At 37.2% G+C, this 27,153-nt stretch overlaps 1 protein-coding gene across 10 annotated transcripts in view; it reads right to left on the minus strand.

Moving 5' to 3' along the window:
* Positions 1-27,153, minus strand: part of Cep170 (centrosomal protein 170) — a 93,603-nt gene that overhangs the window by 54,781 nt on the left and 11,669 nt on the right. For 8 of the 10 annotated variants that reach the window (XM_090341497.1, XM_090341501.1, XM_090341492.1 and 5 more), the window contains exons 2-7: positions 15,263-15,408; positions 12,999-13,088; positions 11,185-11,266; positions 4,814-4,869; positions 4,562-4,724; positions 3,193-3,327 (exon numbers count right to left, since the gene is read on the minus strand). In XM_090341497.1, the coding sequence (XP_090197623.1) occupies positions 3,193-3,327; positions 4,562-4,724; positions 4,814-4,869; positions 11,185-11,266; positions 12,999-13,088; positions 15,263-15,367 (631 nt within the window). In that variant the 5' untranslated portion in view covers positions 15,368-15,408. Of the gene's footprint in view, positions 1-3,192; positions 3,328-4,561; positions 4,725-4,813; positions 4,870-11,184; positions 11,267-12,998; positions 13,089-15,262; positions 15,409-15,955; positions 16,108-22,724; positions 22,800-27,153 lie in introns of those variants that run through there. The other 2 variants (XM_090341493.1, XM_090341494.1) reach the window with 2 other exon arrangements.

The following is a 27,153-nucleotide window of genomic DNA, read 5'->3' on the forward strand; positions in this document are numbered from 1 at the left end:
TGCTGAGGCTCAAGTGATAGAGCTCTAGCCTTGAGAAAGTCCAAGGACAGTGCTCAGGCCCTGAGCTCAAGCCCAGGACTGGCCAAAAAAAAAAAAAAAAAAAAAAAAAAAGAGTATCCTAGAGTATAAGTTGTTTTTTTTTTTGTTGTTTTTTGGTCGGTTGTGGGGCTTGAATTCTGGCCCTGGGTGCTGTCTCTGACCTGCTCAGCTCAAGGCTAGTGCTCTACCACTTGATTCACAGGACCACTTTTTGGAGAATAAGTTTTTAAAGCAATGTCATGTGAAATACTAAAACTATTTAAATTCTTAAAAAATACTGTAATTTCAAAATGATCAAAGGTATACATTTCAAATCCTACTCTATAATATCTGCTAAATTCAGAAATTATTACAAGCCAATAAACTTTCTTTTCCATTATAAACTTAAAATAACTACAAATTATACATTAATACTGTCAGATAATAAATATGAGGAAGCAAATAAGACTCAATCAACAACAGTTAATCAGCTGAATTTGACCACTTTAAGACTATTTAACACAAAACAAATCACTTAATTTCTTATTATTCAAGACATTCACAATTTTTCTTTTATTTTTGTTGACCAATGGACTTGAACTTGGGGCCTTGGGCACTGTCCCTAAGCTCTTCTGTTCAAGGCTGGTGCTCTACCATTTTGAGCCACATGCCATTTGCAGTTTACTGGTTTTAACTGGAGAGAGTCTTATGGACTTTGGCTGGCTTTAAAGAGCAATCCTCAGATCTCAACCTCATGAGTAGACAGGATTACAGGGGTGAACCACCAATGCCCACCTGACAATCACAATTTTAAGAGAGCTTTTGATCATCTGGAAAAAATGACAATGCAACTAATGCCCAATCATTTAAAAATTTAGAAAATACTGTTATATACACCACAACTTGAAAATTGTTATATTATGCTGATATAAAAAGGATCCATTTTCGACATCTGTTTTTGGAGTTTAAATCTTTATCCTTTTTTTTTTGGTCGATCATGGGGCTTGAACTTAACACTTGAGCCACAGCGCCACTTTCTGTTTTTAGTGGTCAATTGGAGACAAGAGTCTCAAGGACTTTTGGACTTTCGTGCCTGGGCTGATTTTTTTTTTGTTTTTGCCAGTCCTGGGACTTGAACTCAGGACCTGGGCACTGTCCTTAGACACTTTTGCTTAAAGCTAGTGGTCTGCCACTTGAGCTACAGCACCACTTCTGGTGTTTTCTAAGTATGCGGTCCTGGGGAATTGAACCTAGGGCTTCATGCATGCTAGGCGAGCACTTCACTACTAGGCTACGCTCCATGCCCTGGGCTGTTTTTGAACAGTGATCCTCAGATCTCAGCCTCCAAAGTAGCTAGAATTACGGGTGTGTGCCACTACTGCCCAGGTCTTTGAACCTTTTTTCTTTCTTTCTTTCTTTTTTTTTTTGGTGGGTCTTGGGGCTTGAACTCAGCCTGAGCGCTGTCCTTGAACTCTTCAGCTCAAGGCTACCACCCTACCCCTGGGCCTGGGCGCTGTCCCTGAGCTCTTCAGGTCAAGGCTACTGCCCTACCCTTGAGCCAAGCCCCACTTCCCATTTTCTAGAAGTTAACTGGAGTTGCAGGTCCTTTTGTTCTCAGGCTGGCTTTGATCATCAGATCTCAGCCTCTGGAGTAGTTAGGATTACCGGCGTGAGCCACCTTGCCTGGCTCTTTGCACCTTTCTAAACTGCATTCTTTTGAATTTTATATGTATATGTGTATGTTTATGAGAATAATATGTCACTGAAATTTTAAGTGCTTGTTAAGAGACTGGACCCGGAGCTTTCAACCAGAGTTCAAATCCTAGCTCCATTATGTGCTAGTTTGGTAACTTTGGTGAGTAAATAAACATGACTGTGTTTTAGTTCCTTTATCTATAAAATGAACACAAATAACATTATTATCTTTAGGTAGTGCTATGAGTATCCAATGTACAGATATCACTTAGAAGAGTATCTACATAAACTAAGTATCACTGAAGTATTAGCTAAGTCATGGTTTTGTCTGTATAATATACGGTTGCATGGTTGCTCTATCCTTCCAATTCAATGTCTTTTTTTTTCTCTTTCTCATTTTCCCCTTGTTGCTCTATCCTCCCCCCATCCCCCATCTCTTGGTACTTATAGTGCTTGAACTCATGGCCTGGGCACTGTCTCTGAATTCTTATTACTCAAGGCTAGTGCCTCTACCACTTGAGCCACAATGCCACTTCTGGCTTTTTCTGTGTATGTGGTACTGATGAATCGAACCCAGGGCTTCATGCATGCTAGGCAAGCACTCTACCACAAGTCCACATTCCTGGTCCATTCTGAGTTTTGAATATTTACTTAATCACTCCACTAACAGATTTCCAGTTTACTCATCTGAACATTAATCTGACCCAGAACTTTATTCAGTCTGGCTGCCCAAGCTTATATTGCTATTACATCCCAACAAACTTAAGACCCTCAGGTTTTAAAGAAGTTGTCATTTTATACCACATTTCTGGACATAGTAGAAATAAATAATTCATATTAACATGTGTATGTGCGTCTGTCATTTGTACCTATTGTCACATTCATTTACCAATATGTTTTATTCGACATAAAAATATCCAGTTGTATCATTAATCTGTAAGTTATTATGATTTCACACACTGGGAAAAACTTTAAGTGCAAGTGTTATACAACATATTGAAATTAAGCCAGGTGCCAATAGCTCATGCCTGCAATCCTAGCTGCTCAAGAAGCTGAGATCTGAGGGTCACTATTCAAAGCCAGCCTGGACATAAAAAGTCTGTGAGACTCTTATTTCCAATTAACCTGAGAAAACCAGAAGTGGTGCTGTGGCTCAAGTAGTAGAGCGTTAGCCTTGAGTTGAAGATCTCGGGGATAGCACCCAGGCCCAGAGTTCAAACCCTACAACCAACAAAAAAAAAACAGAAAAAAAAAAAGAAAAAAAAGAAAAGAAATTAATATTTTATGTGAGAATCATAATGAAGACTTAAGAATAAAATTTCTATTAAAATAACAAGGCAAAACATTCATTGGGTTTTAAAATCAAGTAACAGAAGAATAGATCAACCCTCAGAAGTAGATTTTTAATGAGATTATAAGTGCTTGCTAAAATATTCATTAAATGACATTCATTGAATGACAACCACTGAGATATTTTACCTGATGTTCCAGTTTCATGACTTTTCTCTTCACACTTGCCATTGGACTTGAAAGTTCTCTGTTCATCCACTTCACCATCACCCCACCAAGATGGCTGCCCATATAATGGAGTGCCACGGGGCACAGCAGAAACATCTGGAAGGTGAAAAAAAGTCTGTCTAATATTGATGAAACACCACACATTTTTACATAATGCTAGAATTGTTCAGCTGGTTAAAAGTTCTCAACATTCGACAAAACTCAAAAGATTTCTGCTATGTCTATAGTTAAGAGTTTTTTAGTGTACATAACTGAGCTGCTTCTAAACCTTTGACTTTAAAGGACAGACAGAATGTTTTTCAGTGTTAAAACGAGGCATTTGGCCAGAGAAGAATGAGACCTGCCTGACCAGAAGTGCCATTAGGGCTAAATGCAAAAGGTGATGCAAAAATATATTTTTCCATGACTAGTTATTTTCTAAATGTTATAAGCATAGAGTTACACTAGCTGTTAAGCAAATACCTCTTTAATTTGAGCAGCTGTGATAATTCTATTAATTTGAGAAACTGATTTAGTTAAATATGCAAAACATTTTTTATAGTTCTTACAACTGTACTTAATCTGATGACAGGAAGATGATGCAAAAATGATTAGATCTAAAACTTTCCCTTACGTGACAGAAGAGTAAAATTACAGAGCAATTTCTTTGATAAACCCAGATGCAAAAATTCTCAATAAAATACTTGCAAAGCAAATTCAACACAGTGAAAAGACCATAAAATAGTTCCTTTTAATTTCAATGATTATAATTATGAAGAATGCAAACACAAAGTATTGATTTCATTTAAATATTTAAAATACAATTATTTTCCTAAGTATTTAAGAATATTAAGCATACCTACATACCATTACAACAATTATGCTATGTTTTCTTTTTCTTTTTTTTTTTTGCCAGTCCTGGGCTTGAGCTCAGGGGCTGAGCACTGTCCTTGGACTTTCTCAAGGCTAGAGCTCTACCACTTGAGCCTCAGCACCACTTCTGGCTTTCTATGTATGTGGTACCGAGGAATCGAACCCGGGTCTTCTTGCATGCTAGGCAAGCACTTTAACCACTAGGCCAAACTCCCGGCCCCTATGCTATGTTTTCTAACTTTGTTTTTTTGTGGTAATGAGGGTTGAAATCGGACCTTGAGCCACGCCCCTTAGCCCTTTTCTCTAGATTTATTTTGAATAGGGTTTTGAAAATTTATCCTGGAAGCTGTATTAAGATACACTGTGGAATCGTCTTCATTATAAATAATTTTTGTAAGCATACAGCCAGTTTTTTGAGAACTAGTGTACTTTCTTCCAAGACAAGTAACCTACAGTGCTTTTCAGGAGACTGGCTTACCTGTGGATTTTTCCTCAGCCTTCAAGGCCTCTGTAGCTTTGTGTGGCACTTCTGGAGCAGCATCTACAACTTTTGGATCCACACTTTTGGCACTTGCAGATTTTGACAATTCTGACTCTGAAGATTTCTGAGACAACTGAAGCTGAATAGTAAACTTCTCATGCTAGGAAACATTTAAAAATTGAGGTGATACATCGTGCATGAAACAATGCCCATAAATGTTATGTTTGTGAAAAAAGGGTGAACTTTTACCTTAAGAGCTTCTTCAGGGACCCTCAGCTCTCCTCGAACTACAGTGAAAAGATTTGTATGTAAACAGGGCTAAGGAAGAATAGAACTCTGAAATCTTGGAAATCAGCTTAAAACTACTTTAAAAGACTAATTTAGTTCAAGGACTAGTACAGTAGAATATGAATATGAAACATATTTACACACTTACAAATATAAAACACAAATATAAAAATTCATCTTAAGTACTCTAAAAATCCTTAGAGCAAGTATTTCTAAATCTTAATATTGGTTTTAAAAATAATTAGGCAATTATTCAGAGCTCAAACTTTTTAATTTTTATAAAATGACATATTTATAATGAAAAGACACCTATAATTAAGTTATAATGATAGCTAATCATGAACATGTACAAGAAGTCTGTCCTAAGTTATTACCCAACAGCAAATCCTGAAGGAATTTGATTACTCTGATTTTCATGTGGATAAAAACTAAGTTCATTTTACAAGTGTAAAAGAAATGCATTATGACAAACACAGTCACTCCTTTTACCCATGTACTGCAAACCAGGGTCACATAACATCATCAACAATAGATTCCATATAGATTACAACAAAGAACTAGATATGAATGCCTTCATTATCATTCCCCAAGAATAATGGCTGTGTGCATTAAAAATATTTACTAATGAGTAAAGATCTTATTCCCCCTCCCATTACTTAACCTGTGAAGAAAGCACCTTTAAACCATGCAATGTGATCTATTCTTTTTTTTTTTTTTGCCAGTCCTGGGCCTTGAGCTCAGGGCCTGGGCACTGTCCTTGGGCTTTCTCAAGGCTAGAGATCTACCACTTGAGTCACAGCATAATTTCTGGCTTTTATCTACGTATGTGGTAATAAGGAATCGAACCCGGGTCTTCGTGTATGCTTGGCAAGCACTCTACCACTAAGCCAAATTCCCAGCCTGCGATCTATTCTTTTGTACTAATTTAAAAAAACCCATCAATCACTTTTAGGGTAGAAAACTAATTACCATGACTACTTGGGAGAAAAAGGCAACTTTCAAAACATAAGAGAAGCAGTAAACTTATTAACAGAACTTTTAGAATTGTGATAAACTTTGGAGAATAACTATTCAAATCTGTTAATCTTTGTTCTTGTTTTACAGATAAAGAATTTGGATAATGGAGGGAGAGAAGCCAAAACAATAATGTAGTTACAGAATCCAGCCCAGAGCTTTCCTACCACTTTATACTGCTAATAGCTTTGAAATACTCAAATTTTCCTTTTCTGCCAATTACATACACTGTTCTATATCTGCTAGTATATATGAAATACACGCTTCATAACTAAAATATTTAATAAGCAACTTTTAGTACTATTTTACCCCCAAGAAATTTAAATCAGTTGGAAAAGATTCACAACATTCCTACCTTTTCAATGAAAATAATAGCATTAAAAACTGATAGTGAGCAGGTACTGGTGGCTCACACTGGAAATTCAAGCTACTCAGGAGGCTGACATCTGAGGATCACAGTTCAAAGTCAGTCCTGGCAGGAAGGTCTGAGATGCTTATCTACCAGAAAACCAGAAGTGGCACTGTGGTTCAAGTCGTAGAGCACTAGCCCTGAGCTGAAGAGCTCAGGGAAAATGCCCAGGTCCAGAATTCTAGCCCCAGGACTGACTAAAAAAAAAGGTAGTTGTTTGTTCTCCATAGGAAACAAATGTAAGTAATTCTAGTATGTTGTAAAGGTTTACCTCCTGGTAATATGAGGGTTACTGTTTAGGGCTGGTCTGAGGCATCCTGAAATCTAGACCTGTTTAGGTCAGAGAGAAACTAAGTTCAAATACTTTGCCGGCAATAGGCTTCTAGACTGTGAAAACACAGATATCTCAAAGGTTCTTATGTATGTCATGAATTTATCTGAGAACTTGAGACACTCAAGAGATTTTGAGAGAGCTTAAGCCCAATCCTTTCCTTCAAAGCTTATGGTGCTGATCTAAATTGTTTCTGATGATCCCCCGCCCCCCTAAAAAAGTCATCTCAAATGAATGATATCAGTTACCAACTAATAAAAAACAAAGGAAACAAAGATACTACAATGCATATTAGAAAACAGAATGCTGCTGGTGATAGTAGTTCACACCCATAATCCTGGCTGCTCAGGAAGCTGAGACTGGAAGTTTGAGGCCTGAAGAAAACCCAGGCAAGAAAGACTAGAACTTTCTAAGATTTGGATTTTTTTGTGCATATGATGAGTTTGGTTTGAAAATGTGGACATTTACTTGAGTACATGGTTTTAAAAAAATGTTTAAGCCCTGTAGTTAGAAAATCCTAGTTCTAATCTCATTCCTAGTTCTAATCTCATTCCATGATAAAGTTTCTTTTGAGATAGTTTTTTTTTTTTTTTAATGTCAGTTATATGGCTTGAACTCAGAGCCTGGGCACTCTCTTGGAACTCTTGCTCAAGTCTAGTGCTCTACCACTGAGCCACAGCTCTACTTCCAGTTTTTTTTTTTTTGAATATTCATTGGAGATAAGAGTCTCATGGACTTTCCTGCCTGGCTTTGAACCTTGATCCTCATATTGTAGCCTTTTGAGTAGTTAGGATTACAGGTGCAAGCTGCTGGCATCTGGCTTTGATATAACATTTTAATCAGTATATTTTAACATGCTATGCTTTAAGGCATGTAAGTTTCTAGGTTGGTTATTAAAATTAAATTTTATTTTATTTTTTGTTTTGAGATGAGGACTCAAACGCAGTACCGGATACTTGGCTTGGACTCTATCAATGGAAATATTCCTCTAATCCCCAAACTGAATTTTATTTTATTTATTTATTTTTATTTATTTATTTTTTTGCTAGTCATGGGGCTTGGATTCAGGGCCTGAGCACTGTCTCTGGGCTTTCTCAAGGCTAGAACTCTACCACTTGAGCCTTAGCACCACTTCCAGCTTTTTAATATGTATGTAGTACCGAGGAATCGAACCCAGGTCTTTGTGCATGGTAGGCAAGCACTCTACCACTAGGCCAAACTCCCGGACCCCAAACTGAATTTTAATAATCTTAGTCTAGTACAGTTAGTGCAGTAATAAACAATCCCCAAATTCCCTCCTAATAGTAAAATTTCTGCCACTGTAATAACTAATGCTTATTTATATAAAAGGTTCACACTCAATAATCAATTTAAGATAAACTAAATAGGCCTCATCTGCAAATGTTTATAGCAGTTGTGGCTCTAAGACTCTGCACAACCCCTAAGAAAGTTGTCTAGTACGAAACATTTTCTTTTAGCCAATTTTAGGTAAGATATATTGTGAGTTAGTGCAGAAAAAAATCTGCTAGTTTACTAGTAAGAAATTACTGGGCAATCTGTATAGATTATTTCTTAAATTTCTTCTCTTCTTTCTTCTGAGAGGTCCTTAACTTCTGTCTTCAGGGCTCAAGTAATCCTCCAGAAATGGGGACTGGAGACAGGTGTATACTACAGTATCCGTTTTATAAATTCCTTTTCCTTTCTTCTCTCTCTTTTTTTTTTTTTGTGGGTCATGGGGCTTAAAATCTGGGCCTGGGCACTGTCCCTGAGCTCTTCCGCTCAAGGCTACCACCTTATCCCTTTGAGCCTCAGCGCCACTTCTGGTTTTCTAGTGGTTAATTGGAGATAAGAGTCTCTCGGTCTTTAGTGCCTGGGCTGGCTTTGAACCGAGATCCTCAGATCTCAGCCTCCTGAGTAGCTAGGATTACAGGCGTGGGCCACCCTGCCTGGCTCCATTTTACAAATTCTTATTGAATTTGTATCCTAAATTAATTTCTACAGTTGTGTTTAAATCTCAATTTTAGTATTTTCCACATCTGTTTCACTAATAAAACTTAATCTGGTTGAAAACTGAACATTCATGAAGGCTTACCTGCTAAGTCTTTTAACATTATTCTTTAATGTATGTATTTTTTGTATTGGTTTATATCAGTTATACAAGGGATGGAACTCATTATTACATTTCTACATGCTCAATGCATACAATTATGTAAACATACATACATATATGCATGTACGTATGTACACATATATACATATATACGTATATACATATATGTATGTGTGGGTTGGTAGTGAGACTTGAACGCAGGAATTTGAGCTTTTTTTTTTTTTTTGCCAGTCCTGGGATTAAGCTCAGGGCCTGATTACTGTCCTTGGACTTTCTCAAGGCTAGCACTCTGCCACTTGAGCTTCAGCACCACTTCCAGCTTTTTTCTATGTATGTGGTACCGAGGAATCGAACCTGGGTCTTCATGCATGCTAGGCAAGCACTCTACCACTAGGCCAAACTCCTGGCCCCGCCTTGAGCTTTTGTTCAGCTTTTTGCTCATAGTTGGTGCTGTACCACTTAAGCCATGCCTACAGTTCTACAGATATGTGTCTTGGATTTGTCTGTCTTGACACTGATCCTTAGACCTCAGCCTCTTAAGTAGCCAGGACTATAGGCATGAACCACTGGTGGCTGGTGATACATGTAAAGATTTTAAGTATACAACCAATAAGGATTTAAGGGGTTGATATTTATATATTCATTTGGATTTTCAAGAGTAAATGAAAGATGTGCTACCATTTTTTTCTAACTTTACATTTAAATTTTTAGGATTTTACATTTCAAAAATTTTGTGTGAGTACTTTATAAAATCTAAGTGCATTCACTAAGCACCATTTCTCTAGTGGATACTACGAATTTCTCTACTAGTGATAAAATTCCATTCAACTTGCCAATGTTCAATGCATTTTCTTTTACTACTTAAGTTAAAAAATAATACAATTAGAAAAAGTTAAGTGGGTGCCCATGGCTCATACCTCTCTATCCTAGCTACTCAGTAGACTGAGATCTGAGGACTGCAGTTCTAGGCCAGACCAGACAGGAAAGTCTATGAGACTCTTAGCTCTACTTAACCACTTGAGCCACAGCTCAAGTGGTAGAGCACTAACTCTGCACACAAAAACTCAGGGGCAGTATCCATGCCCTCAGTTCAAGTCACAGGACCAGCATAATGTAGAATACCCACATTTAAATTAAATACAAATAAGTCCTTTGCACAAAGCTGCCTGCCTTGTACAAATAGGAATTTTTAAAAATAATTTCCAAATATACTTTTAATGTAAAGGTAAAGACATTTTTCTCCCATCTTAACTGTTTGGACTTGGAAGTACAAAAATAGAAACTGATTTATGAGAAATGCTTATTTTTTTCTCACTAACATATTATATAATACTATTTGAAATACAATGTAAAATCAATGCTAATAAATTCTTTAATAAAAAAAAGACAAGGAATGTTTAATTCTTCAGTAATATTCCTTTCTACTGCTGGAGCTTGTTTAAGCTACTCTATGTAGAATAATATGATCCAATCTCTAGTCAGCTATTAGACTTGGAATTTGGGGGTGAGGAGATTACTAGCATTTGAACTCAGCTCCTTGCAGTTGTTACACAGGTGCTTTATCATTCTGAGCCACATCTCTAGTCTTTTTGGCTTTATTTTTCAGGTAGGGTCTCATATTTTTGCTAGGATTAGCTCCAGACTGCTAACCCTATCACCTTCTACTTCAGCATAACTAGCATTACAGATATACAACACAATAGGCTTACGAACGGAGGGTTGTTGTTAATTGTTTCCCTAGGCTTGTACTGAACTATAAGCCTCCAGATCCCTGCCTTCTAAGGAGCTAAGATTATAAACAGTGGGTTTGCCTGTGATTTTTAAACTACAGAAATTAAAAAACAGACTAAATGTCCTGAGTATTATTACTAGAAGGCAGGTGATGATGAGTTTGACTTAAATAGGTAACGCAGATATATGCTTAAAAGACTAAGGAGAGAGATGGAGGAAAGATGGGTTGATATTCAAAACACGAGAAGGGTATCAATGTACGAGAAGTAATGCCCCTATTACCTGACAAATGTAACTGTAACCCCTCTATACTTTATCTCGACAATTAAAAAAATAAAGATAGGCTGAAATTCTTACACTCCCTCCAGGGGATTGATATGGTACCATCGTAATCTACCTGAGAATTCCTGAGCTGAATAAAAATGAAATGCTCACCAACTCCTTTCTCCTTTCTTTATGTCCAAATTATATGTGCAATAGTATGCAGGGAAACGGCTGGTGAGACTACACGAAGAGTAAGAGGAGAAAAAACCAGCTGATTCTATCAACCTTTCCACCATGATTTTTAGAAACATAGTAACTAAAAAAATTTTTTTAAAAGACGTATTATTTTAGCATGGGAAAGGATCCAATATATTTCTAATATACTTATCTTAATAATCCTTATATCTCAAAAATGTTAATTTATACCAAGCAAATATTTTGAATATATTTAATAAATGCACAAGTCATAAGGATATCATATCCAAATCTCAGCTTATCTTCAAGTTTTAAAGTGATATAAGTCTGTTCTGGAATCCTTACATCATTCACAAAAGTCTGCAAGGAAAGAAGATGTTTGGTTACATACGAAGTAGAATTTCACACGTTCCATACCATCAAGTTCTCAAACCTCATATATGTCATATTGCATACATATCATATGGTAGCCAACAGAACATGTGCATCTACCTTCAGATGCATCAGGGAGCCTACAGTATGATACATTATTCTATAGCAATCCTTTCTCAGTATTACTAACAACAAAGACCATGGTGCTGCCAAGATGAATAGGCCATTCTGAAAAATGATGCTAAGGAAATGGCGTGTGGCTCAAGAGGTAGGGCAGTAGTCTTGAGCTCAAGAGCTCAGGGACAAAAGCAAGGTCCAGAGTTCAAGTCCCACAACCAACAAAAATAAATAAATAAAAATGAAAAATTACGTCAAGAAGGGCCAGAGGCGTGGCCTAGTGGTAGAATGCTTGCCTAACATTTACAAAGCCCTGGGTTAGATTCCTCAGTACCATATACATAGTATAAATCCAGAAGTAGCACTGTAGCTCAAGTGGTAGAACACTAGCCTGGAGCGAAACAAGCTCAGGGAGAGTGCCCAGGCCTTGAGTTCAAGTCCCAGGACTGGAAAAAAAATGAAGCTAACAAATTATTATTATTATTATTATTATTATTATTATTATTATTATTATGTGAGCTACAGTGTGAGCCACTGGTACCCAGCTTAAAGTTATGTTCTTAAGTTTACCAAAATAAGAGTATAATTACAAAACCAGAAAGTCTAGGAAAACAAAAGCATAAAAATATTAATTCATTGATTTCTGTATGCAGAAGATAAGCAAGTAGTTAGGAGGAATGCCACAGTTTTGAGTCAATTTTATTTAAATCTATCTCATGGTCAATCAAAAATACTTTTACTCAAAAGGCCTAAACTAACCTATCAGATCCATTTAAAGTTTGATCGTTCAACTCTCCTAAATATAAAGCATCCATAGTGTAAAATTATCTACTGACCACTTTTCAGAGATCATGAAATGATTTTTAACATGAGGTTTGACATAAGTATTCCTTAAAGAAAGAGCTAGGAAATAAGCCAGACAAAATTTTAGCTCATGAACCTCCAGGACATGGAAGCAAGAGCTTAATTATAAGTGACTGTTATTCTTTATGTATTGTGTTTTTCTCCCTTCTCTTGTGTTGCCCTTTGGTTAATCTCATATTGTTACTGTATCCCACTTTGTTACCTGGTATATTATATAGATGTTTACCTGTTTATTTGAAATAGGAGGGGGAAAATGAGGGGAGGGAGTAGGAGGAGGGAAATGAGGATAAAAACATAAAAAAGGATATCAATGTGTGAGAAGTAATATACCCTCTATCGGCGAATATAACTGTAACCTCTATACATTGAAATAAAAAAAAAAAATTAGCTCACAAAAATGTAAGTGAAAACATCTGGGAGAACAAAATCTCCTGCGGGTCTAAAATTACAAAAGGAAGACAGAAATTTTCAAATAGCAACAAAGAAAAAGTAATTCTAATAAATCAAGCAAGAAACATGCTAATAAATTACATACAAGAAGCTAAATAGGATTTGTTTCTATAGCCATTCCATCACATCTTTCCCTCTCTCTGTATATAGGTGGAAGAAATGGGGCACAGAAAAGAGGAGTTATAAGCAAGACCTCAGATTCTAGAACAATGATTCAGACTCAGGTCTCCGAACTACAGCCCATGTGCTGGTACATAAAGGAAGCATAAGCTGTGAGAAATCAACTTACCCCATTCAGGCTGCCTAAATCTTTCACCAAATGTTCATCTGCAGCAGTATCATAATTAATTACAGCATGTTGCTTATCCACACTGCGAGACTGAAAGGAATTTTTAAAGTTAATAAATATAATTAAATATTAGAATACTTCCAAAGAATTTAAACTAGATACATTATATTGTTAGATTAGTTGAGAGAACAGGGAAATACGAAACAAAAATGCATGAAATGAGATTAAAACTGGTACTGTACAATACAAATTTGGAATCATTGCCCAAAGAAGAAATTAGCAAAATTAAAAATAAATTCTACTCAATGTACATATTCTAATTTTGAGAAATTTTAAAGTAGCAGACTTTGTCAAATACATTGCATTCATTTAAAATATATGAAATTTTTACGTAGAAATCACAGAACTTGTAATCTTTTTGTGTGTGTGTGTGGGGGGGGGGGGTTATGGGGCTTGAACTCTGACCTGGGCGCTGTCCTGGAGCTCTTCAGCTCAAGGCTACACTCTACTCCTCGGCCTGGGTGCTGTCCCTGAGCTCTTCAGCTCAAGCCTACTGACCTACCCTTGAACCACAGCCCCACTTCCCATTTTATAGTGATTAATTGGAGATAAAGAATCTCTTGGCTTCACATTGCCGGGGCTGGCTTTGAACCTTGATCCTCAAATCTCAGCCTCCTGAATAACTACGATTTATAGGCCTGAGCCACAGCACCCGGCTTATGTTATTTATTATTATTATTATTATCATTATTATTATTTTTCCAATCCTGGGCTTAAGCTCAGGGCCTAAACACTGTCCTCTCTACCACTTGAGCAGAAAGGTTAAAACAAACATCTACCACCACCACAACAAAAACCACTCAGAATGAATACTTTAGTACTCTGGAAGGCCACAAACCCAACCAAGTTTGGAAACTTATCACAGTATTAAACAATGCTTTGCGTCCATACAGATCTTTTCACACCAAATGAGGCACCAGCCAATGAATGAAAGTGTGAGATAGAGTTCAAGTCTCAGTTTCAGATCAAAAAGAGAAAAAGTATACAATTCTTAACCAACTTAACCATCAGGGAAATGCAAATCAATGTTGTGGACATATAGAAAATAGTGTTGAGACTTAAAAAAAAATTAAAAATAGAACTACTATATGACCCAGCGTTATGTTCTAGAATATACCAAAAGAAATGAAGCCTACTGCTCACAGACATTTCTGCACTGCCATGTACACTGCAGCATCATTCACAATAACCCCACTATGGAAATAAGGTAAAATAAAATGGCTCCATGCACACAATGGACAATTATCCAGTCTTAAGAAAGAGTGCAAACTTGCCATGCATGGTACTACTACATGCATTGTAAGTGAAGGATATTATGCTAAGTGAAATGAGCCCAACATACACAAATATTATATGATCTCACTTCTTTGTGGAAACTTTTAAGAACTACACACATATAGACAGAAAACAGTTGTTAGCTGAGCAGTAGGGGTAGAATCAGGAAATGTAGGTCAGAGGAGACAAAGCTGCAGATAAGTAGAAGGAGTAAGTCTAGAGATCTAATATACAATACGAAGACTATGTTACAAAATTGCACTGCATTCAGAATTCATACTAAAAATGAGATTGTGGAAGCTATATGAGAGGATGGATGGATGTGCTAATTTACTTCAACATATTAAATACCTTATATACAAAAAATATATTTCATTTCCAAAACCCCCAAAATCTTTAATTATGTTCAAGCTATAGTGGCATCATTCTAAAAGAATCAATGTAACTGAGTTTAGTATCTTTAAATATAGGTTAAATTCAGTTTTACTTCATGCTATATCTATTTTATACACTAATTACAGGGCTTATTTAAGTAATGTGCAACCTGAAATGTGTCTGTTCCAAGACATCATTTTAAAAAATACAATTCTCAAAATTTAAAACTTGTTTATAGATGACTTAAGGGCAAAAAGATGATGTTGGAATTAAAAAATGAGACAGAGGGCCAGGAGTTTGGCCCACAGAAAAAAGCTGGAAGTGGTGCTGTGGCTCAAGTGGTAGAGCTCTAGCCTTGAGAAAAGTCCAAGGACAGTGCTCAGGCCCTGAGTTCAAGCCTGGCAAAAAAAAAAAAAGAGAGAGAGAGAGAGAGAGTTTACAAGTAAACACTGTGGCTCTCTAGTCCTATCTAAGTGAATCTCCTATCTAAGTGAGTAAGATGGCATTTTGTCTTTTCTGGGGTGAGTAGTAGCATACAAAAGACAGAAGCATACCTGTAGCATGAGCTCGCAGTCATCTCTTCCAACAAAAATCATTTCCCGAGGCAGCCTGTGGCGAGTGCCTCCACTGCTTACCAAAAACCAGGATGTTAAGCTCATTTTCTGCTTAGCGTCTGAGTCTTTGGCAAAGCTACGTCATCCTGCAATAGGGAAAGAAACACACATTCAGATATACTTAGCTATAGTGTCTATTCACAAATCCTGTAAGTAGGCCTGGCCACAGTACTGCAATCATCAACCTTTATACCCAATATATATTTAGTTGTCATCAGTGATATAAGCTCACACATTCCACTGAGTCCAACTAAAAAGAAAAGGATTAAAAAAAATAGGTAGTCAGTAAAGTTTTACCATATTTCTGAAAATATGCTGGCTTTAAAATAGCTATGAAAGTCTATAATCTTCAAGTAAATGTCCACCTTAGTACAATGTTAGCATCAGAAAATAGCTGTGCTGTACAAATAAATGTCTATTTCATAGTTTTAAGGAGAATAAATTCAAACTAAGTGTACATATCTAATTAATAACTATGGAGGCCCAAAATGGACCATTAGCCAGGCACAGTGGCTACTACTAATTCTACGTTTTTTTTGACACACAGATCACAGGATTGCAATTAAAGACCAGGTGGGTCAAAAAGTTAACCAGCCCCCATGGCAGTCAATAGCTAGAGATAATAATATATACCTGCTGTCCCAGCTACACAGGAAACACACATACAACGACCATGGTACAGCCTATCATGAGCAAAAGTATGAGACTCCATTTAAAAACAACAAAGCAAAAAGGGTATGAGAGATAGTTCAAGAGGTAGAGTGTCTCTCTCAAGAAATTTTGATTCAACCTCTGTACACCAAAAGAAAACTTCCCCTCTTATTTTCTGCAAAACAACATCTAATACTCAAAACGTAAATTTGTTGTTGTTGGTTGTGGGACTTAAAACTCTGGGCCTCGGGCCAGGAGTTTGGCCTAGTGGTAGAGAGCTTGCCTAGCATGCATGAAGGCCTGGATTCTATTCCTCAGTACCATATACACAGAAAAGGCCGGAAGTGGTGCTGAGGCTCAAGTGGTGGAGCTCTAGCCTTGTGAAAAGTCCAGGGACAGTGCTCAGGCCCTGAGCTCAAGCCCCATGACTGGCAAAAAACAAACAAAACAAAATAAAAAACAAAACCAACAACTCTGGGCCTATGTGCTATCCTTGAGCTCTACAGCTCAAGGCTACAGCCCTACCACTTCAGCTAGAGTACCACTTCCGGTTTTCTGGTGGTTAATTGGACATAAGAATCTCATGGACTTTTGTGCTCAGGCTGGTTTTGAACTGTGACCCTCATATCTCAGCCTCCTGAGTAGCTAGGATTACAGGTGTGAGCCACCTCACTCAGCTAAAATGTAAAATTTTAAATTCTTTATTGGGACTTGAGATGATGCAGCAGCTTCAGTTCTGTAAGTGGGAATGTAATATAAAACTGCTGTTTTTTCATATATTTTTATTGTAATTAATAGAAGGGTTACATTATATTTGCAAGATAGGAGGTGCATTGATTCACATACATTGATACCCTTTCTTATGTCTTGGTCCCCTTTCCCTATCTGCCCTAAGAAAGCCTTCCTGCCACTTCCTCTGTTTTAAAATTCTTTTTATATACTAAATATTACTAAGACCCAGCATGAATAATACCACACCTGGTTGTTTTTTTGGAGATGCTAAGGTATGTCCAATCTAGATTCCTGTAAATGATAGAAGAAGCCCAGTGCTGGTGGCTCAGGCCTGTAATCCTAGCTACTCAGGAGGTTGAGATCTGAAGATAATGGTTCAAAGCCAGCCTGGGCAAGAAAGTCCAGACTCTTATCTCCAATTAACCACCTGAAAAATGAAAGTGGTGCTGTGGCTCTAGGGGTAAGGCAATAGCCTTGACCTAAAGAGCTCAGGGACAGTGCCCAGCCCAGAGTTCAAGTGCCACAATCAACCAAAAAAAAAAAAAAAAAAAAGGAATAAGAAATAGAAGAGACCTTTGGTTTGAACATGTATATGACACAATCCAAGTTTCACTGAGATGTGAAAAGAGTTATATTATTTTTTAGCTTTCACATTAGTCAACAAGATATGGAAGTTACAGTATACTTTCTGCATTAAAATTATAGTCATACTTCCTATGTGACTGTAATGCATATACATACACACACAAAATATCTGTGATATGAGATTTTATAATACATAACTATATAGTAGCAATATATAATTAGAATTTATAATATACAACTAAATAATCTGCATTATTTTTGTATATAGAATGCTTCTACAATTCAGGTAGTTTATCAATAAAAAGGAAGAAATCAATCAAATACACAGAATTAAGAAAAGAGTAAGATGTAACTACAGAAAATATCTGAAGAAACCATTTTGGAATTTTGTATTAAAATTAAGTTTCAGCCTTTTCCATAGCAATAGTTACTATCATGCATTTCCCATCCACTATGCCAGTAATGACAAGGACTCTGGAGACAAGACAGGAAATAAGGACCTAGTCTTCAAAGTGCTGATCCTGGAACTTGATCAGGGCTGAGCACTGTTCCTGAGCTTTTGTGCACAAGGCTAGAGCTCTAGCACTTGAGAACCACAGCTGCACTTCTGCCTTTTTGGATATGTCTCACAGATTACTGAGGGAATGGCATAAAGGCTGGCCACCACTCTTCAACCATGATTGGCTTCTGTAGCACCCAAGGGATTCATAAAGACAGTATGTGTTCATTTTTCTTTTTCTTTTTTTTTTTTGTCGGTCATGGGACTTGAACTCTGGGCCTGGATACTGTCCCTACACCTTGAGCCACATTGCCACTTCTAGTTTTCTAGTAGTTAATTAGAGATAAGAGTCTCACAGACTTTCATGCCCAGGCTTTGAGCCCCTATCCTCAGATCTCAGCCTCCTCCTGAGTAGCTAGGATTACAGGTGTGAGCCACTGTTCTTCAGTTTTCTTATTTTGGAGCATCTATTAAATAATCTTTATTAGTTCACTAGCTGAATGAAGAGATAGCAGGCCAAACTTTACTGATGACACAAAGCGATTATGCAGCTAAGATGATGCATAGGCCATAAAGGGAGATTTCAGGCCTGGGTAGGGTGGCTCACGCCTGTAATCCTAGCTGCTGAGGAGGCTGAGATCTAAGGATCAAGGTTCAAATCCAGCCCAGGCACAAAAGGACCTGAGACTCTTATCTCCAATTAACCTTTAGAAAAGGGAAGTGGGGCCTGGCTCCAGGATAGGGTGGTAGCCTTGGGTTGAAGAGCTCAGGGACATTGCCTAGGCCCAGGGGTAGGGCAGTAGCCTTGAGCTGAAAAGCTCAGGGACAATGCCCAGGCTGAATCCAAGCCTCATGACCCACATAAAAAAATAATAATAAAAAAATAAAATAAAGAGGATTTCAACTTTTAAATAAGATTCAATAATAGTTGAAGATTCTATGGGAAAAAATCTAAATCTGATTCTTCAGATACATATTCAGATCATTATACATCTTGAAGAATTTCAACAGAACTCCAAGAAGAAATAAACTCAGAGATCCCTACATGTTACAAAGTATCAAAACCTTAAAAAAAAATGAAACTTTGAAAACAGAACTCTAGGCACCAGGGACCCTCAGTAAGACCAACAGATTTCCTTTCATAAACTATGGATTTCACAAAGGAAAGGAGATGGCACCCACAAAGTCCTGAAAGAAGTGATTACCAACCAAATTCTAGATCTAGCAAAGTCATCTTTGAAAAATGAATCAGAAATTAAACCAGAAGTAGTAATTCATGCCTGTAATCCTAGCTACTCAGGAGGCAGAGAATGAGAGCACTGCAGTTTGAGGTCAGCTCAGCTATGATAGCAAGCTAGATAGGTCTGGTGGCTCACACCTGTAATCCTAGCTACTCAGAAGGCTGAGATCTGAAGACCAAGGTTCAAAGCTAGCCCAAGCACAAAGGGACCAGAGACTCTTACCTCCAATTAACCTCTAGAACACAGGGAAGTGGGGCTTGGCTTCAGGGTAGGGCGGTAGCCCTGAGCTGAAGAGCTCAGGGACAGTGGGGCTCTGGACAGTGCCCAGACTGAGCCCAAGCTCCATGACCCACCAAAAAAAAAAAATAAAAGGTGAGCGCAGCACCTACTTTGAGTCAAGCCCTAAGACTGGCACAAAGATAAATAAAATTAAGATATTTCTAGTGAAATAAAAGATTGAGTTCATTAGACTTCCTTAGGGGGAAAAAATGTAAAAAGGAGACATTTCGGAAAAGCAACAACAACAATAAAAATGAGTAACCTAAAACTACAGAAAAAAGTCAGTTAAGTATAAGAAAGTATAAAATAAAGTTAATACGGGCCAGGAGTTTGGTAGAGTGCTTGCCTAGCATGTATGAAGACCTGGGTTCGATTCCTTGGTACCACATACATAGAAAAAAGCCGGAAGTGGTGCTGAGGGTCAAGTGGTAGAGCTCTAGCCTTGAGAAAGTCCAAGGACAGTGCTCAGGCCCTGAGCTTAAGCCCAGGACTGAGAAAAAAATAAAAATAAATAAAAATAAAGTTAATAAATACAGTGTTGCTGTATGTTTCTTTAATAAACTTTCTTTTTTTTTGGGGGGGGGTCATGGGGCTTGAACTCTGGCCTTGGTGTTGTCCCTGAGCTCTTCAGCTCAAGGCTACTGCCCTACCCTTGAGCCACAGCCCCACTTCCCATTTTTTAGTGGTTAATTGGAGGTAAGAGTCTCACAACTTTGGATTACCAGCTTTGTATTAATGGACTAGCTTTGAACTGTGATCCTTAGATCTCAGCCTCAGTAGTAGCTAGGATTACAGGCATGAGCCATTGGGCCAGCTAATAAACTATCTTTTTAAGCAGAGCTAGGGACAGAACCGAAGGCTTCATACTAGCTAGACAACTACCACTGAACTATACCACCAGATCTGTGTTACTGCACTTTGGACATAATTTGTAACATTTCTTTTTTCCTGAATGATTTGATAAAGGCAGAAAACAGAAATCATAAATTGATTACTTGGTAAACAATCTATAAAGTTAAGCCCATAACAACTGCAATACAAGGATAGAATAATGGATACACCCAGAAATAGAGAATACTGAGTTGATATTACTTAATCTTGGTTTATAACTTTAAGATATTAATTACAGCATGTAAGAAAAAAATCCAAGTTATTAAGAAAACAACTAAAATATACAGAGAAAAGTGAAACAAAGGAATAAAATACTAAAGTACACAATAATTAAAAATTTTAAAAGGCAATAATGAAATTTTTGGGAAAACTGTAACATTTATAAAACTAAACAAAATTGAGGTAAAACCTTTATCAGAAATCATATTAAATAGAAAATTTTCTACTAAAAGACAAAGACGGAATAAAAGAACAGGTTCTATTTATACACTGCAAAATTTACTTTCTGGTTTCAATTTCAGTTAACATGGTATTCAAATATATAAACTGGAAACTTTCATAGACCAACACTTCAGTTTTATTTTACATGTATGTATGCATGCATGCATGCAGGTATGTATGAATAACATACATACAGGTCTGGGAATTGAACTCAAAGAGTAGGCTCTGTCCCTGAGCCTCTTTGTGCTGCTCAAGACGAGTACTCTACCACTTGAGCCACAGGACCACTTTCAGTTTTTTGGTGATTAACTGGAATGAGTGTCATGGACATTCCTGCCTGGGCTGGTTTCATGCCAGGATCTTCAGATCTCAGGCTCCTGAGTGGCTAGAATTACAGGCATGAGCCACTGTTCATAAGTTGTAAATTACTAGTGTGCTGAGAAACTTGGTTTTTCTCTTACTTTCTCCATCCCCTGCATCATTCACCTTACCCATCTTCTCACACAGGTACTGCAGCATCTTACACACCACAGGGGAGGGCAGGACACAACACCTGACTGACTATATTCACATGATATTTTCAACAGTATATTGTTAGAGTTGCTTTATTAGAAACTTGAAAGGTTCTAATGTATAAATTAAGCTTTATGCCATGTATGTATATATAGGAGAAAAACACAGAATAGGAAGTGTTTGATACCCTCCATGGTTTTAGGTATCCAAGCAATATCTGAGGATATATTCTTCACGGGAAAGGAGCACTTCTGTATTTTATGGCAGTTTCAAACATTTTCATTTTTTGTCACTGGAAGTTTGAACTCAGGGTCTTATACTTGCTAGTCCCGCATAATACTGCTAAAGCCACAACTCCAACACTTCAATGTAGTTTCTAAAAAAGTCACTCAGACAGTCTCTGCTTTATTTCTCTATTTTTAAATAAGGTATGTAAAAAAAAAAAACCAAAAAATCCACCCTCATTTTGTTTTCTATCATTTGATAATCCACTTATAATAGGGAAACATGAACTTTACTATGTTCAAACATGCATACATTCAACATGAACTATACTTTGACTTTGGAGATTTTCCTACAATAGCGATATGCAGTATAATTCTATCTATGATCAAGATGCATTCAGTAGCAAGATGCACTTTCAGACAGCTCTGCCACACTGAAACAAACAACTGAGGTTAGAGAAAAAACACGTGATTTTTGCCTTACGGGTCTCTTCAACTTACTATGAAATTAATCTTTAGGTGAATACTATGAAGTGTATTTATACAAAGACAGCTACAATAGCACCAGGCAATACAGCATTAAGGGACCATCACTGCATAAGTAGCCAATAATTGACAAAATGTCATTATTTGGAACCAAACTTCATGTGTTTTTGTCTGCCTTAGCACAAGCCATACTAGACACTTAAGAGTTTCCTGAAACCTAACAGTTTTCTCTAAATTAAAGACGAAGTATGGTTTAATAGAATTTTCTTTCTTTCTTTCTTTCTTTTTTTTTTTTGGTTGGTTGTAGGGCTTGAACTCTGGGCCAGAGTACTGTCCCTGAGCTCTTCAGCTTAATGCTAGTGCTCCACAGTTCCAGTTCAGGTTTTCTGGTGGTTTACTGGAGATAAGGGTCTCATGAACTTTTAGGCCTGGGCTGGCTTTGGACTTCGATCCTCAGATCTCAGCCTACTGAGTACCTGGGAATACAGGTGTGTGCCACTGGCGCCCCACTGGTTTAATAGAATTCTGTTGGACCACAGACATACTTCTCACTTTACAAAGGAAGAGTTAAACAGATTAACAAAGGCTATTAAGCTCCAAAGCCGAAGTGTGTATAGTACAGATACCAGTTTTCAGTTTTAGCACTTTGGGTAAAATAATTTTGAATACATTTTATATTTATCTTTTCAACTCAAAATAATGAATTCTAATAAATTTTATTAGTGGTTCATAATCATTACTAACAACCAACCTATGTTGTAAAAAACAAACTCTACGTGACTTCCTCAGAAATTAATATGGAGTAACAATGTACCTATCCTAATTATATATTCCATATAATTATATACAAGATACTTTACTTGTGTTCTTCATGGTTTTGCTTTCCTCTCTTATCAGCAGATTCATTGTAACAGCCATGCTTCCTCCTGCAATGCCTGAAAAATATATAAATGTACTAAAACTAGACCTACAACAAACAAATAAAACCCAAACACATTTTTTTGTCGTTTAAATTACAGGTTGGGCATCCCTAACCAGAAAACAGGATTTCCAGCATGATTTTCAAAGGGTTTCATATTTTGGAGCACAGTTTCAGATTTTAAACTTTCAGATTAGGAATGCTTCTAGACCAAAAGTCCCAAATCCAAGAAATGCAAACTGGAAACACAGTGGTGTTCAGTATTTTGAATAAGGGATATTCAGCCAGTATATGTAGTCTCACAGGCTGTTATGACATAAATATTGCCACTCTGATGACTTTAGGTGTGCTATTTTTTGTTCTTTAGTTGGTAGGCACAATTCTAGAGGTGAGATGTTATTGTAAAAACAAATGTCACTCTTCCAAATTAAGTAAAAAGATTTACTGCCAGGAGTGGTGGCTCACACCTGTAATCCTAGCTGTTCAGGACACTGAAATCTGAGGACTGAGGTTCAAAGCCAGCCCAGGCACTAAAGTTGGTGAGACTCTTACCTACAATTAACAATCAGAAAAGTGTAAGTGGTGCTGTGGCTCAAGGGGTAGAGCAGTAGCCTTGAGATGAAAAGCTCAAGGGTAGTGCCCAAGCCCAGAGTTCAAGTACCATGACTGACCAAAAAAAAAAAGATCTACTAAATTCAAGTAAATGGATTTGTTGTAGTATCTAGGGTACTGCTTTTGCTATCTACTGCAACAGAAGAATTTTATGCAATAAATAATTTAGGAGATTAAAAAATAGCCCAAAAACTTTAAATTAAGTTTCGGGATTTGAACCACATAGTATTGACTCATTACTCTTTAAAATTAATCCATGGGGCTGGGAATATGGCTTAGTGGTAGAGTACTTGCCTAGCATGTAGGAAGCCCTGGGTTGATTCCTCAGTAGCACAGAAACAGAAAAAGCCAGAAGGGGCACTCTGTCTCAGGTGACAGAGTGCTAGTCTTGAGTAAAAGCAGCTCAGGGACAATGTCAAGGCCCTGAGTTCAAGTCCCAGGAATGGCAATACATCTGTGTATGACTTAGAATGTTAACTCTAAACACATGCAGGGTCTAAGAGTTTCATAATCTGTGTTTATATGTGCATATGTATATGTATGTATGTGCATCCCTCCTCCTTCCCCCCCCCACTACCCCTACTCTCTCTGTACAAGTCTGGGATCAAAAGGCAAAGTACTCTTGACTCCATGGCTTCAGCTGAGTTCAGTTCCTGGGCTTGACAGTGGGTCACTGGAGTTATGGATTTTTGAACTGCCATTTGTCAGATCCAGTAAGACTGAAATCAGCTCTGTACCTTGGACCAGCATAAAGCAACAGCTTTGATGTCTGACCCCACCATGCTTCAACAGCTAGGTGAATGTACATCTTTATCAACTCTAGTTTTCACCTAGACAGCAAGATCTCTTAGAACTCTAAGGTGATATTAATTCTTCGTAGCTTCCTGTGGCCTAATATTATTACTTAATGTCAGTAATTAACATTGGAATAAAAGACTGCCATTTGGCTGATGGCTATCAAGCAAATTAGTGCCAACAAAATGCGTGTGCATTTATTTGAATTTCAATAAACTATGATATGGTAGAAAGACACAAGTACATCCATCCATTTATGTTTTCCACATAGCTTACTCAGAACAGATGGTACCCCTCCAAATTAGAAGAGGGCTGACATACAGACATTGCATCTCTGTATTTTGGAGCTGACAGCAGTATCACCCATGCCAATATTGGACAAGCTATTTTTGAGGGGGAAGGATGGTGGGCCAAGTAGCTTGAACTCAGTCTGGGCCTGGGTGCTGTCACTGAGCTTTTCCGCTTAAGGCTAATGCTCTACCACTTGAAGCAACTGTGCCAGTTCCGGTTTTCTGATGGTTATTTAGAGATAAGAGACCCACAGACTTTCCTGCCCAGGCTGGCTCTGAGCTATGTTTCTCAGTTCTCAGCCTCCTGAGTAGCTAGGATTACAAGTGTGAATCAACAATCTTTTTTTTTTACCCCCTAGTCACGGGGCTTGAACTCAGGGCCTGAGCATTGCCCTTGGGCTATCTCAAGGTTAGAGCTCTACCACTTGAACCAGAGCACCACTTCCGGCCTTTCTTATGTATATGGTATTGAGAAAGCTGAACCCAGGTATTTGTGCATGTTAGGCAAGCATACTACCACTAGGCCAAATTCCCAGCCCCCACAAAGCTTATTTAAATGGATGAATGAATAGTTCTGGAGTTGATACATGTCTGGAAGTTCGGATAACCTGAACATTTCTAGAAGCAGGTTACCAACCCTTTACAGTTAATCTAGCCATTAAACATTAAGTCACAGACCTCTTGGAGCACTCCTTTATTTATCTCTTGAGAACATAGGCTTTCCCTCATTCAAAAAAAGGAAAAGTTTAAAGCTCAACATTTAGAGTTCAGACAAACATAAAACCAACACATTTTCACTGTTTCATTTCCATGTTCCTGACATGTTTAATAATTAACTCTTCTTGGAATCACAGTACACTTCAGTTAATTAAAAGTTTATTATTTATGTTTAGATCTAAAAAGAGACGAAACGAAATCCATGTAGTTGTTAAGCAGAGCAAACAGCTTTACTTACACTCTAGGTTTTAACAATGTGTATTTTACTGCTTTTATTTATGTTAAAGAATATTGGTTTTGGTCATATAATTCAAATTGAGGAATGATGGGAAAAGGGGTTTGATAATAATTAGTGTAACTTTAAAGTTATGAGACAGGTAATGACATTTCAGCCATGAAATACTGGATTACAAAACCCATGGCAAAAAAGATTACAGACATGGTTTGTAGAACAAATGAATACAAAATCAATGTATTCAATTCCTTGAGCTGAATCACATGTTAAAGACAGTCCACTCTTAAAATCAGCTGGCTGACTCATAAGAGGGCTTTACAAAGAATAAATTTCTTAGACCGTTATTTCTGCTACTGCACATTAAGACGTGTTCTCACATTAGAACTCTTAAGTGTACACAGTGGAAAATACTTTCTTATAACCTAGGTATTTTTATTTTAATAAAGTATTATCTACTTCTGCATCCATGTGACAACTTTTCTTCTTTTCCTCTGGAGGCAGGAAAGAGTGATAATGATCTCTACGTATCTGGCTCAAAGCTTACCTCTATTTCCCAAATGTGATTTTCCCTAATAAAACAAGTAAAAATGTAAACAAAGGGAAAGAAAATGATAAATGTTGTCATTTCAGCCAGCAATAGGACTTATAAATCACAATAAGCTCACTGCTGAGCACTGGTAACTCACACCTGTAATTCTAATTACTCCAGAGGCTGAGATCTGAAGTTCCTGGCTTGAAGCCACCCAGGTAATCTGAGATGTGGCTCAAATGTCAGTGTATTAGTCTCGAGCAGAAAAATCTAAGTGATAATGTAAGGCCCTAAACTCAAGGCCCAGTTCACTGCACATGCATGTACACACACGCACCCAAAACCCTCTCTTAGAACTTCATGAACTTTACAAGTTTTTATAATTTCTCTTCTCTCTGGTTTTTTTTTTTTTTTTTTGGGGGGGGGTTGGTCCTGGGCCTTGAACTTTGGGTGTGGGTGTTGTCCCTAAACTACTTTTGCTCAAGGCTAGCACTCTACCATGTAAGCCCCAACACTACTTCTGGCTTTTTCTTTGATTAATTAGAGATAAAAAGTCTCATGGACTTTCCTGCCCCGCTGGCTTCACATCTCAGTCCTCAGATCTCAGCCTTCTGAGCAGCTAGGACTACAGGCATAAGCCATAGGCACCCAGTTTGTACTGTCTTTTTAAACCAAGTACCTAAAAAAATAAGTGAAAAAAATTTAAATGTGTATTTCAGAATTTCCATTTCACATTTTCCCCATAGTAAGTCCTTAATAGAAACTATCCTTGACATTAAACTTTATTTTCTTAAATCATGTTTTTGTTAAAGTAACTGAGGTTACATTTCAGCATGATAAATGTAGATCACATTGTAAAAGCAAACATATAGTTTTCTGTAACCCCTTTTAATCATATATATGAAGGGAACATATGTTTACTATTTTATGCATAACTACATAATTGTTTTTAATTAAAATTATGCAGTTCTTGGAAATGAATATAAATATTAAGCACTAATTACGAAAGATTCCAGTGTTATACAATCATAAAATGAATTAATCCATTTTCATTCATTTATAATTACTACACATTACAGATATCAGGGAAAGGATAAAGACCAATATAAAAAAGTCGCTAATTTCAGGAAAGCAAAAACAGACAGATAGTTAAATAAATGACCATTCAGTGGCACTGGAGAGGAAAAAAAAA

This window comes from Megascapheus bottae, chromosome 10, assembly GCF_031878675.1.
Source record: "Megascapheus bottae isolate mThoBot1 chromosome 10, mThoBot2.hap1, whole genome shotgun sequence".
Classification (NCBI taxonomy): domain Eukaryota; kingdom Metazoa; phylum Chordata; class Mammalia; order Rodentia; family Geomyidae; genus Megascapheus; species Megascapheus bottae.